This window comes from Megalopta genalis, chromosome 1 (genome assembly GCF_051020955.1).
Source record: "Megalopta genalis isolate 19385.01 chromosome 1, iyMegGena1_principal, whole genome shotgun sequence".
Classification (NCBI taxonomy): domain Eukaryota; kingdom Metazoa; phylum Arthropoda; class Insecta; order Hymenoptera; family Halictidae; genus Megalopta; species Megalopta genalis.
Window position 1 is genome coordinate 36,382,123 of NC_135013.1, and position 12,751 is coordinate 36,394,873.

At 41.6% G+C, this 12,751-nt stretch overlaps 1 protein-coding gene across 7 annotated transcripts in view; it reads right to left on the minus strand.

The window, feature by feature from the left end:
• ttk (zinc finger and BTB domain-containing protein ttk) overlaps positions 1 to 12,751 on the minus strand; it is a 59,362-nt gene that overhangs the window by 22,613 nt on the left and 23,998 nt on the right. The window contains exon 5 of one of the 7 annotated variants that reach the window (XM_076521987.1): positions 226 to 9,324. The exons of the other annotated variants lie outside the window; for them this stretch is intronic. Within the exon in view, the coding sequence (XP_076378102.1) occupies positions 8,759 to 9,324 (566 nt within the window). The 3' untranslated portion in view covers positions 226 to 8,758. Of the gene's footprint in view, positions 1 to 225; positions 9,325 to 12,751 lie in introns of those variants that run through there. 7 annotated transcript variants of the gene reach the window in all.

Below are 12,751 nucleotides of genomic sequence, written 5' to 3' on the forward strand. Positions count from 1 at the left end.
TCGTTCACGGAGCTTGATCGATACAAGAAACGACGCAGCCAATTTGCGAGAACAAATTCGCGCCGGTTAGTGTGCGTTTACAGAAACGCATCGTTTCTCGGAGCGACCCGTGAGCACCGTGACAATGAAACGCGTGCGACGAAGCGACGAGTCTCTCGTGACCGTCATCGGGCTCGTGAGAATAAAAAAAAAAGAAACAGATCAAAAAGTTAAATGCAACGAACAAACCATGTACATATATATATTTATCTTTCTGTTGTTCTCCAAATGTTTCACTTTCCTTCGAATTGTCCGGACAGTAAAAATAATAAATCAACAATACGCGTACGCAACATGCAAAACAAAAGTCCATAAAAAATAATAATCGCTGTCTTCCCTGCCGCGGCTGGCTGTTCGAGCGCATCCGTTTTACTTTTCGCCATTCCCCCCGGTTTTCATCGTGGGAAATTTCAATCGGCTTCCGCTCGCACCATCCGCGACCAGGGAATCTTAACATCTAATGATCGTCTGCGTTGGCACGGTCAAGTCCGCTGCGTACTGATTACGGCTGACATTCTCTACAAAGGTAATCCAGTAACTAATGAGAGTCGTGTGCGTCAGCGACTGCGCTTGGGCCAACGAGACGCATCCACGAAAACATCGCTAAAACGAAACTAAATAAAAGTAATTTTTGGCTAAGTGTAACGGTGCTCCGTGGTGAGAGTGCGGGAATTCTCAATTTTGGTGTGTTTCTCGGCATTCTGTCTTTAAATGGTCGTATGTGGCTGTATGTGTGTGTGTGTGTCTGTATATATTGGTGTGTCTACATGGACTTATCGAGATAGATACACACAGGGGCGGTGGTGATCGATCGTTTCAAACGACTAATGAGAAATATCTACGTAAGTCGCGTCTGTGGAACGCGATTGACACATACGCCGTCCGAGATGAGACACGAGCAGGACACGCGGTGAACACGTTTGTCGATTCGAAGGTACTTTATGGCACTTTTACGGTGGTTCGTCGCCCAAAATATTCGTCCGCGAAATGGTCGGCGCAACCCGGGGCGACGGATTCCAGTTGTGATTTTAATGAAGAGCCGCGGAGTTTCTGCTCGACTCGGGACGCCTCGCGTTCCACATACGCGTGCGTGCGGTTTGTAACGCATAATAACGGAAACGACAACGAAACGCAACGAAAGGAAGTGATGAAAAGAAAAATCAAATGTGTGAGAAATATCTACTGCACGTCTACTGCGCCGTACGGGCGTGATTGGTAGTTACCTTCGTTTCGGTTCAATGCGATCGGTCCGCTTTAGTTTCCTCGACAAGCGTGTACAATTCGGAAAACAATCCAGAGGCCACTTAACTTTACAAAAAGAAGGAAGAAAACGCACAAAATTCGTTTGTTCTCGTGTGTACTCTTTGTACGGTTCTCGGTAATCCAGCTTCGTAACACTCTCTCATTCCCTTGTTTCCACCACTGTTTCTTTCCTCGCATTCTCCTGTTCCCCCATCGTCCGCCTCCTCGACGCGAGGAGTCCGACGACGAGTCCAAGAAAATCATAAACAACAACGCAGGAAAATCGTCGGTTGACGCAGTAACAAAATGATAAATCGGGGTCGAATAGAAGAAGTATACACGGTGGTTGTTTGTATTGTGAGAAATTAAAGTAACGCGTGGCAGCTGGAATTTACTCAAGTATTATTGCAGTTAATGGATGAAGCTTCGGTACAAGAAACTCGGTTCCACGCAGTCGGTATCACAAGAGTGAATCATTATTATTCGGTTAAATGTCAAACAACAAAACTGGCCGCTAAAGATCGCCGAGGCAGACACCGAATCTTCCTCGGAGGCGCTTGTTACCGCGACACTTCGATGCGCGTTGTGTACGTTTCGCGCGACGCGCAAAACCCTTCGAGGTTCGTGTTCTTTTCCATGATTCGAGTGCGATTGGCACAACCAATTTTCGATGAATTGTTTCACTAAAATTGTTTCACTTTTCTTCGTTCGAATTTTGTTAACCAATTTTCTGTACGAATCTCGGCGAGTCGAGCACGCGACGCACATTTGCAAAGTGTGCATGCTACGTGAGCATGCGTTCGCGCGCACAACGAAAAACGGAAACGTGAATGCGTGTGTGCATGTGTGTATTTTCTCTGTGTGTCTGTGTGAGACAAGTCGGTACACAGCGAGACTTAAAAACCCCTCGGTTATAATCTATTGAACACCGTTCTTTTTATTATCGATAGTCATAATCAAACAATCAGTGCATATAAAATATACTAAGTCTACCCAGCGTCAGAAAAGACTTCATCTTCTCTAAAAAGTTCCCTATAAAATTTCACCTTTTGTTTCATTTTCATTATTCCATTTTTTTTTTGTTTGCTTATAACACTCGTTTTACGACAAGGTCTCACTTATTTGGCACTAAGATTTGCGATCGTCGGGCGCGCTTTCATTCTTCTTCATCTTCGTCGTCATCATCATCTCTCTTTTTTTTGTCACTTTTCTTTTTAAAAAAGGGGGATATACACGCGCACCTGCGACCGCGCCTTCGATAACAATTAATTTTATTTTACCTTCTCGTCTGCCTCTCCGCCCTTCTCTCTTCAACGTCTTCGTTATTTACCGTCATTCATTCCTCCTTTTTTTCCATTTTTTTTTTCATCGTCATTATTTATGTCGCTTAAAAAGGCACCAAATCGGGGATTACACCGCTACAATATTATTGGATCCCACTGAAGTACGTTAATTCAACGTATTTATATATAAAGTTAAAAGTCATAACCACGTATTCTTCATTATCCTTTCATCGTCTTCTTCGTCATCATATTTTTTTTATCAACTCTCATTTTCTGACGCATCATTTCAAAAACTGCAACGACGTTAATAGGTATTATCAACTAGCGCTAAAATATATTCGATATAACTTTTGTTTATATATATATAATATATAATAATAATAATGATAATAATCGTAATAATATTAATAATAATCATCGCAATAATATTAATATATATGTACATATACATATATATCTGTATATGTATATATATACATATATATATGTACCATCTTTACGCTTTCTCGCGTAATTTTGTATACATTTTTTCTCTTGTTCCTCATTGTTTCTCTCACATTTTCTCACTGTCACTCCCTCTCTCACACACTCGCACACACTCATTCTCTCACACACTCTCTCTCTCTTTGTATACGTGTTCTGTGTACATATGCGTGTAATTCATTTTGCGATAATAAACTATGATTCTTTTCTTCTTTAATATATATATATATATATGTTTATGTATATATATATTTATATTTATATATATTTATATTTAATATATATATTAAAATCTATCCAATAGTACAGTCTGCTTTTTAAGCCTCGTAATTTACCTGTCTCTCTCTTTCTCTCTCTCCCCCACCCCCGTCGGTTACTCTCTCGCGATGAACTCTTGCAACGGCGGTCGTCGCCGATGTAACATCGTGAAAAAAAAACTTATTATAATCGGTTATTGACTGGTGGCCCCGCTCGAAAAGGGACGATAATAAAAAGACGAGAACCGCGCTCAAATCCGCGCTGTGTCGCCGTTGCAAGAGCCACGCATAAATATAATATATTATATTTAAAATTTGCTTGCTTTTTTTTATTTTCCATCCCCCGTATCCACCCGCAATGTCCGTAGACTTATAAATTAATTAAAATATGTTCAACACGAAACTCATCAACGAGACCTCAACGATCATCCTACCCTCGATTAGCGTGAGAAATTCGCTTTGCGATTAAAACATAATTAGCTCAAAGATATCGTATTATTTTTTCCTTTCTCTCCCCGTTCGTCTTCTTTTTTTTCTTCCTATTTTGAAAAGACAGCTGCAGATTTGTCCGAAATTTTCTTCCGCGACCGAATCAACAAATAGTTCTCGTAACAAAATTTCATCTTTTGTCAATCAATGTCCACTCGACTCGAAAACGTAAGTGCGCGTGACGCGAGCAGAAGGAGCACGGCGCTTCCCGCAATCAATCCCTTATAACATTTCAACGTTTGTTTTTCCCTTTAGCTATGAACACTTTTTACAATTTGAACACTAATTTTGTACGAACACCAAGGACCTCGAAACGATCGCGTAAACCCTTGGCCTCCAAGACACGCCTCTCCCGACGACCCTGCGCCCCCGAATACCACTAAGTTTTACTGATTGGCAACATGAATTTCTCTTTTTACAACCTTAACTCTAAAGATTAACAACATTTAAAGGCAACGAACGTGAGCGAATGTTGTACGATAAAATTTTCGTAGCAAGCTTCAAGATCAATTGCTAAATTTCAACAATTTCTTTTAGTACGTATCAGTTTATTACCCTGATATCACGAGCCTTAAGATACCAGTAAGGAATTCGACGTGAACGGGAAACACCGGGGCTTTCTGCTACGCGGTCACGCGGACCGAACGCGAATCTCGTCCGCAACCAAATTCTCTGCAACTGTCTTCGATCGTGTAACAACGCGCGGAGCAACCCTTATTTCCGTATTCCGTTTCGCGCGCGTACATCCGTTATCCATTATTCTTTTCTTTTGTTTCGCCACTTCGTAACGATTAATAAAATATTCAACGGAATTATATATATATATTATGCGATGAATAAAATTTCAAACAAGACAAGCACGTCTTCAACAAACATTAGAAAACAGAAGCGCCCTTTTTCAATGAACTCTTGAGCGATTTCTCACGTAAAAGTCGACTAGGGTAAACTAACACTCTTTTCATTTTGGTCATTTACGGACGAAGAAAACCGGATTTTCCTAAAAACGCGCTACTGCGGAAGGCCCCCGATTTAAAAAGCGCCGGGAACCGTCGTGTGTCCCTGGCCTCTGATAAAAAGTAATCGTTAACCAAGTGGTCGACAGATATATTCCACGGGATTTTCATCGATTTGGCAAATACACAACTTATTTTCGTCTGCGCTTAGGCGATCCGAGAGCTTCCCATGCGTGTATCCCTGTTTGCATTTTTTTGTTTCACTGTACCACTCCCCCACCGAATTAGATTTTCTCCATCCCCTTCGACGGTCAACAAGCGCGCACATACACACCGCTTCTGCTTCGCCTCCACGAATCGTATATTCTCCTTTGCCCGACATCTAAAATTGAGTTAGTCTTAGCCTCTCAGTGATTATCAAATGTGAGTGTATTACTTTAATTATTATTTTGTTTCATCTTTACTTTAAATCGATATATAAGCTGTTCAGCCGCTGCCTCTTTGCACTTTTATATTTCTATTTATCGTTAACTATTATACTCAGTTTACCCACCCCATCCCCCGCCTTCTACTACTTGCTTCATGTTTCCGCTTTGGACGGGCTTTCGCGTTAACCCATCATTTTGAACACAACAATTTCACCAAGACCGGACCCCGTGACACTATCCCCGCCCTCGAGAACAATTTCATTTTTATCCCCCGGACACACCCCCCATTGACCTCGCCTCATCCCATTTTATTTTATTTTATTTTTTTTTTGCTTCTCCCCGTAAGAAAACGACTTTTCGCTCGCCGAAAATAATCCGCCCACGCGATCGCGTTCCGCGAGCGGACACTCTTTGGTCCATGAATCTGAACAACAATTTTGAAAATAATTGACCTGAGAGCGTATTACGTACGTACTTATTATTGATCTGCGAGTCAGCGGCACGGTCCACACATGATCAGAAACGCTAAAATACCCTTCGTCTTCGTCGTCGTCTCCGTTTCCCCACTCTCGCTAAATAATGCTTTTTAGTTATCCCTCTCTCGTTTCCTATGTCGTTTCTTTTACGTTTTTTGTTTTATTAGCTACTCTACTATCTTTGCTGCCTGCCTAACTAAAATGATATATCCCTCTATATCTGCCTAAAAGTACGCGTAATTGCGATCGGGAACACGCGATTTCTCGCCTCGCCCCCTTCTCCCTTATCATCTAAAGTTTCCTTTTATATCTTTGCAACGCTAGATATCTCTTGAATAACGAACGAACAACACTGGTCAATCGTGGGCGATCGTGCACACGCTCATCGCGCGAATCATCGCGTGAAATCCTTTCTCTCCATCTCTTTGCCTCGCCTGTTCTCTCTGTCTGCTTCTCCTCCCCAATCTGTGTATCTGTGCTTATCTCTCCTCCGTTCACTCATCACCCCCATTGTCTTATTATTAAATCCCACGTATTAAAATAACAACGAAGGTCTCCGTTTACGGTAATTAATTAATTAATTAATTAATTAATAGTAGCTGTGATAATATTTATAATTATTATTATATAGCCTCTAGTCGTCTAATGTCTATGCCCAACTAATGAAAAAATTTGTATATAAATCGTTCTCGCGTCCTCTCCCTCGATTCATGCAAGGTCCGTTCATATATCTAACAACGGTCTATGAACGAAGGTTTGTTTTCGACTAGAGAGGATTCGACAAAGTGAAAAGTGCAAAATATAGTAAGCTACGATCATATTTTTAGTGCTGTCTCTCACGACTAAGCCTAGATACCATCACTGTAGCCGTATCCCTCTTGAACAATAAATCATCGATTCATGTTTCGACGTGTGTGTGTGTATGTGTGTGTTTCCGTGCGCGATAGAGCTCCGACGCGGATTAAAAGAAACAAGATATATACGTTCTAAGGAACACATTTCTCTCCGGTCGCGAGAAAATCGATCGTCGCGTCGGTTCCGATCGAGGATCGCGATATTCGCGACCGCGTGTTTTGTCGTCGGACGCGCGCGATCCGCAACATGCGAGGCAAGAACGAACACTTTTAACAATAACAATTTCTACGACCCTGGATATACACGTCCTCGCCCCGAGTTGGTCGGTTTCTTATTTACAGAAACATATGGTAAATCGAACGTTCGTCGTCGATCGGTTGTGATTCGAGAAATTTTCGCGTTGCAAGAAATTTCGCATGATTGCCGTGTCCGAAAAGGTGTGGTCGTGTCGCGATCTACACCCGATCCGCGGATGATATATCCCGTAATATAATCAACAGATGAATATATCTATATTATACAATATACAGTACGCACAGTTAAAACTGTTTCATCAAGCGTTAACAAGCGAGCACGTGCACTTTTGTTCAATCGAGTACGGTACAGTACGATACGGCGTTAAGTTACTACTAAAGTGCCTTCAGTCTATCCAATGTCAGTACTATCTTGTATTTGGTGTCGTTAAAACCGTCCCTCTGCAGTCTTTCAAGAATTGCATGTCCCGTTCCATTAATTTCCCCATTAACCATCCTTCGCGTTCCTCTCCCCCTGGCCCTAACCACGGACTCCTTTGCCACCTTACAGCTCCCTATTACAACTACTATATAGCTCCGAATCAGGCTCGACAGCTTGACAACAGCTCAACGGCTCAACAACATGGCGAACGGTCATCGTACATATATATTGCATTTACTCAGTCTACGTGGTTCCCTTATTTATATCGTGTGTCTGTGTATACGTTTGTGTTCGTCTTATGTATACGTATAAATGTATGTATGTGTGTGTGTATGTATGTATGTATGTATGTATGTATGTATGCACGTGTGTGTATATATGCGTGTGTACAGTGGTGTGTCCATTTGTGTGCATGTACTGTCCTCCGTTTCTTATTACTCAATAAAACGTATGCATCTTGAACGAGCTACATGCGACACGTTTGATTCTCTCCGTAATATAACAGTCACAGAATAGCAAATATATTCTTTGTTGATTTGGACTCGCGTTTCCTTTCCGCGATGTACTTCATATTTAGAATTCTAACTTAACTGATCCCCGTCGTCGCAGAACTACGTTGAGACGATTAAACGAGTACACTGGTTCGGTTCGATCATATATAAACTCTTTGTCTTAATTCTCCATTCATTTTTATCTTTCATTTCTCCTCCCATGGTTCTCTATGTGTCCGCGACTCCTCCGATCCGAGGAGACACGCGGTAAAGCTCGTTTCATTTGTAACTTAATGCCCGTTGCGTGTCACGCGCGCAATTTCGTTCCTCGAGATAGGGAGCGTTCTGGTCGACGTCGGTGAACCCCTTCCGACGAATTCCAGAGAGAACGAGCAGACATTTGTAAAACGTTTGATTGCCCGCGCCAAAATACGATTCAGGTTCACCCTGTTTAGCTGCTACCTTTTAATATCATAAATTTATTAAAAATTCGCACGTATCGTCGTCCGCGAGGAGGAAACCGTTTTGAGCTGCGAATGGCCACGAGGCCGTGATTCAGTTTCCTCAGCGTCGAGGACAGAACGTCGCAAGCGAATAATATATATAATATATATATATATATATAACAATTTGTATATGTATAACAATTTCTGAACCCCCACCGAAAACCGACCCTGTGCCGTAGACTACCGAATGACTCGTCTGTTCGTTCTCCCTACGTTCGGTTGGTAATTTCGGTTGCTGTTTCACAGCGACGGGTTCACACCCCGCGAGCCAGCGGACACACGCGCTCGCATCTCATTTGAGCTTCTCGTGGTTCTCGCTTCTTCGTTGCGCAACGTTCCCCGCCTCTTACCAGGGGAAAAATCGATCAACGATTTGTCTTCAACAATTTAGTTTATCGACGATTGCACGGTCGTTTGTCCGGTGGATTATCCATCCTTCTTTCCATCCATCTTTCATTCTTTCTTTCCTTCTTTCTATCGTTTCTCTGTTATGCTTTTTGCTGTTGTTCTCAAGAGACAGAATAGGGAAGAGCTAGGGAACGTAGCCTGAGAAGAGAAGACGCTGCGGCGGCAACAACGGTCTACCGTTGCTGGCCCATACTACTGCTCCCGCTGCTGCTAAGACTCATATGCGGCTTAAGGCTATGTATGATCTTTACGTGGGCGACCATGTTGTCTTTCCGCGTGAACTCCTTGAAGCAAACCGGACAAGGATAGTACTTGACGTTAGGCTTGTGTGAGGTGACGTAGTGCCGGCAGAAGTTACTGATGTGTGTATAGGTACGATGGCATACGGTACACCGGTATACGTCGCCCTCCTTCACGCAGAAGTCCCGCACCGAGCCCTCCGTTCTCTCGTTCTCGACCTTAAACGATCCTTCGAAGTCGCTCTGACTGATCTCCGACTCACCGGCGACCAGATTGAATATGGCACTGCTCAGATTGTCTTTCGACACCTTCTGCTCTGACTCGGAGTCAGAGTATTGCTGCGAGTCCTCCATGGCCGCGGCCGCGGCGGCCGACGACGACGACGACGTTTTCCCCTGAAGCGACGACGCGCTGTATTCCTTGCGAAAGCATCGCTCGAAATTGATGCGAATATGAGTCGGTGACTGGGAGCCACCGCCACTCGACGTCTCCTCCGAGTCTGAAACGAAGAAAGCTCTCTCCTTTAAACAGTTCTCGACGCCACCTAACTTACTACTTATATAGACCTATGTAAACTTATATGTATCTATATACACGTACATATATATATATTTCTATATGTATACAATACGGATATATGCATCCAGATGTATGGACACACATAAACCTAGATATATGGACGTACATATCTAGACACATATGGATACATCTATCTAGATATATGGATACATATATCCAGATATATGGACACATGGATCTAGATATATGGACATATGCACACATGCATATACAACTGTATATATAAATGTATACGTATACTCTCTAGTAGACTTAAGTACAGTATGTCAAATACATTATGTATAATTAACAGTAATGTATATAAATATTGTGTATATAATTATTGTATATACTGATATTATATATATAACGTATTTACTAATATTTGTGGGGGGAAGCAAGAGGAAGGGTAGAGCCAGCAAAAAAGAGTCACCGTATTCGAACCGACTGTCCGTCAACTCTGTCTCCCAAAGTTAAAGTGTTTTATGCCGCAATCCGCTTTTTCCGTGTCCCCAGACCCCGTGTATGATCCCGTCGTCATTCCCTCTTCAGATTCTTTCGCTCTCACGCACGCTCTCGCCTACACGTTGATCGCGGCTTTGCCTCGATCGGGTACGGCTGCCAAGAGGACTGTTACCGGTCCCGCGTCGCCATACCACGAAGAGGGCATTTCAGCGACTCAACGAACCCTCTCTCTTTCTGCCTTTCTTGCAAATGGATCACTACGCGCACCCATATACAACCCTCCGTCTCTCCTCTCTCGCAGACGCTTCCACGTTCGTACTCTCTCGCACTCTCTCTCCCATTCACCCCTTTCTCTCCACTTACCACACAACCAGCGTTCTCCACCCTCGCGGCAGACTTACACCGTTTAACTTTCTTCTCACCCCCTTACCCAACCCCTAGACTCTTCTGTCTTTCATGCTCTCTCTCTCTCTCTCTCTCTCTCTCTCTCTCTCTCTCTCTCTTTCGCCCTTTCTCGCTCGCCTTTTCTCTTTCTTTAATCCTGTCTAACCCCGTTCACCCCGATCCGTTCGCATTCATCTATCGCTACTATATCGAAAGTATGCAAACGCACACACACACACAGCCACACGTACACAACACTCAGCCAAAGAGGACGAACGATATGCGACCGTTTTCTCAAAATGGATATATTCACGTGTACACAACACTCCGGAAAAAAGAGCACCCCCCCCCCCCTTGTATACTTCGATCCGTCCGTACGTCCCGTCAGTCTGAATCGTTACAACATCCATCTTACGTATTTTTTTTTTGTATTATTATTATTATGATTATTATGATTATTATTATACGTATATGATTTCTATGCGTATGTAATATCGATTTTATTTACTACGGGAAGACGATCCATCGAGATCGAGGACGCTCGGAGAAGAAGCAACGTTCTCTCTTCTTCGATGCAACATGATCACAACACGTTTAAACATATTATTTATGTCCGCTTTTGGCTTTTCTGTACATCAGATTCTTTACTTGTTACTTTTTTTTTTGTTTCGGTTATATATATATTTTGTTATATCGACTTTCTCTTAGATGAGATATATATATATATGGTATATGTATATATATATTACGTATATATATATATATGTAGATTCTGGCATTTCGAAACGGTTTCAGATTTTTGAGCGGCTGGCCTCCCCTAGTTCCCTCGCTTCCCCCGCGCAAAGGTAATCTCTCAGAGATCGAATGGTGATTCAGATAATCTCAACTCACCTGCGCAAAGAGAACAAAGCAACACGTTTCACGGTCACTACCGAACGATCATCTTCGACATCTTCGAAGCACTTTGTCACGTGCGCGCGCGCGTGTGTGTATACGTGTGTGCGTGCGTACGTACGTCAGTGGACATTAGATTTCTGGAATTTCTTTTCATACTTTCGGTTTTCTTTTTTTTTCTGAAATTTCATTATATCTTTCTCTCTTATCTATCTATCTCTTTTTACATATTTTTTTTCTCTCTCTCTCTCTTATTTCTCTAAATTCTCTCTCGAAGGAACGTATGTAATATGGAAACAAAAACAAAAACGTACGACGCCCCACTCTCGATAGTTTCTGATATCTCGTTCTCTCACTCTCTTTCTCTCTTACTTTCTTTCAGTCTCTCAAAATCTTTCTCTCTCTCTCTTTCTCTCTCGCGCTCTTTTCATTTCAACGTATGTTTTTCTCTTTTCGTCCTATGTGTCTGTTCTATTTTCTTCTACTTGTTGTATTTTTTTTTTGCTTGATTTTTATTCCTTACTTTTCTCTCTCTCTCTCGCTCTCTCTCTCGTAGATATCATCAAACACATACATATTTATTTGTCGGTGTGTGTAAATATATATATGTATTTATAGTTCTATATCCCTCTCTCTCTCTCTCTATCTCTGTGTCGTTTCTCCGTTTCTGATTCCTCTGTCCTGAATTACTTGAAATCTAGGCAACGAGAAGAACGCAAGAGTAGCCGGTAGCGATAACCTGCCGACGTTCGTTGTCCGTGAAACAGTGAATTACGCGCGCACTTCTTCGTGAAACGGTTAATCGTCGTCTATCCACAGAAACTGCACCGCGGTCCGTGGTCACAATATGGTTCGGGAAACACACACACATATATACATACGTGTGCATATATACACATATATATGTAAATATTATATATATATGTATGTATGTAAAAAAAAGTATACAGCAATGTATCACAAAAGTTGCGTGTGTATATAATATATATATTATAGTTGAACAACTTTTTCCTTAACACAACGAACGAACGTGAGAAAAAAAAAGAAGTTAACCAGCGTTTAAATAAAAATCAGAAAAAAAGTAAGCACCGCTAAAAGCTGGCTCCACCCCCTCCTTTTACCAAGTGGCCAATGGCAGCGAAGCGTTTCTCATTCGTGCGAGGAATGAATATGATAAATATATATATATATAAATATATTTATATATACTTGTATATATATACATATATTTATATATGTATGTCTGTATAGATGTTCTGCGTGTGTAGATGTGTGTAAGTGTTTCGTGTAATATGTCTGTGTATGAATGGATATAAGGATGCGCGTGTATTTTGTACAGATATATAAAAGTAGGGTATTCTCGAGAGAAGGGGTTAAGTAAAAAAGATGATAGTAAATAGAAAATGTATATAAATATATATATACATACGTGTATCTATATATATATAAATAGACGTACAGGTGGAACAAGATAATAAGCGTAAGAAGAAAAGGAACGAGGCGCTGCGCATTGGCCGAGCATAAATTACATGGGTATGTATATATATGTATATATATATATATACGTATATATAAATACATATGTGCTTTTATATATATAGATTTCTCTTTATCTTTTCCGTAAA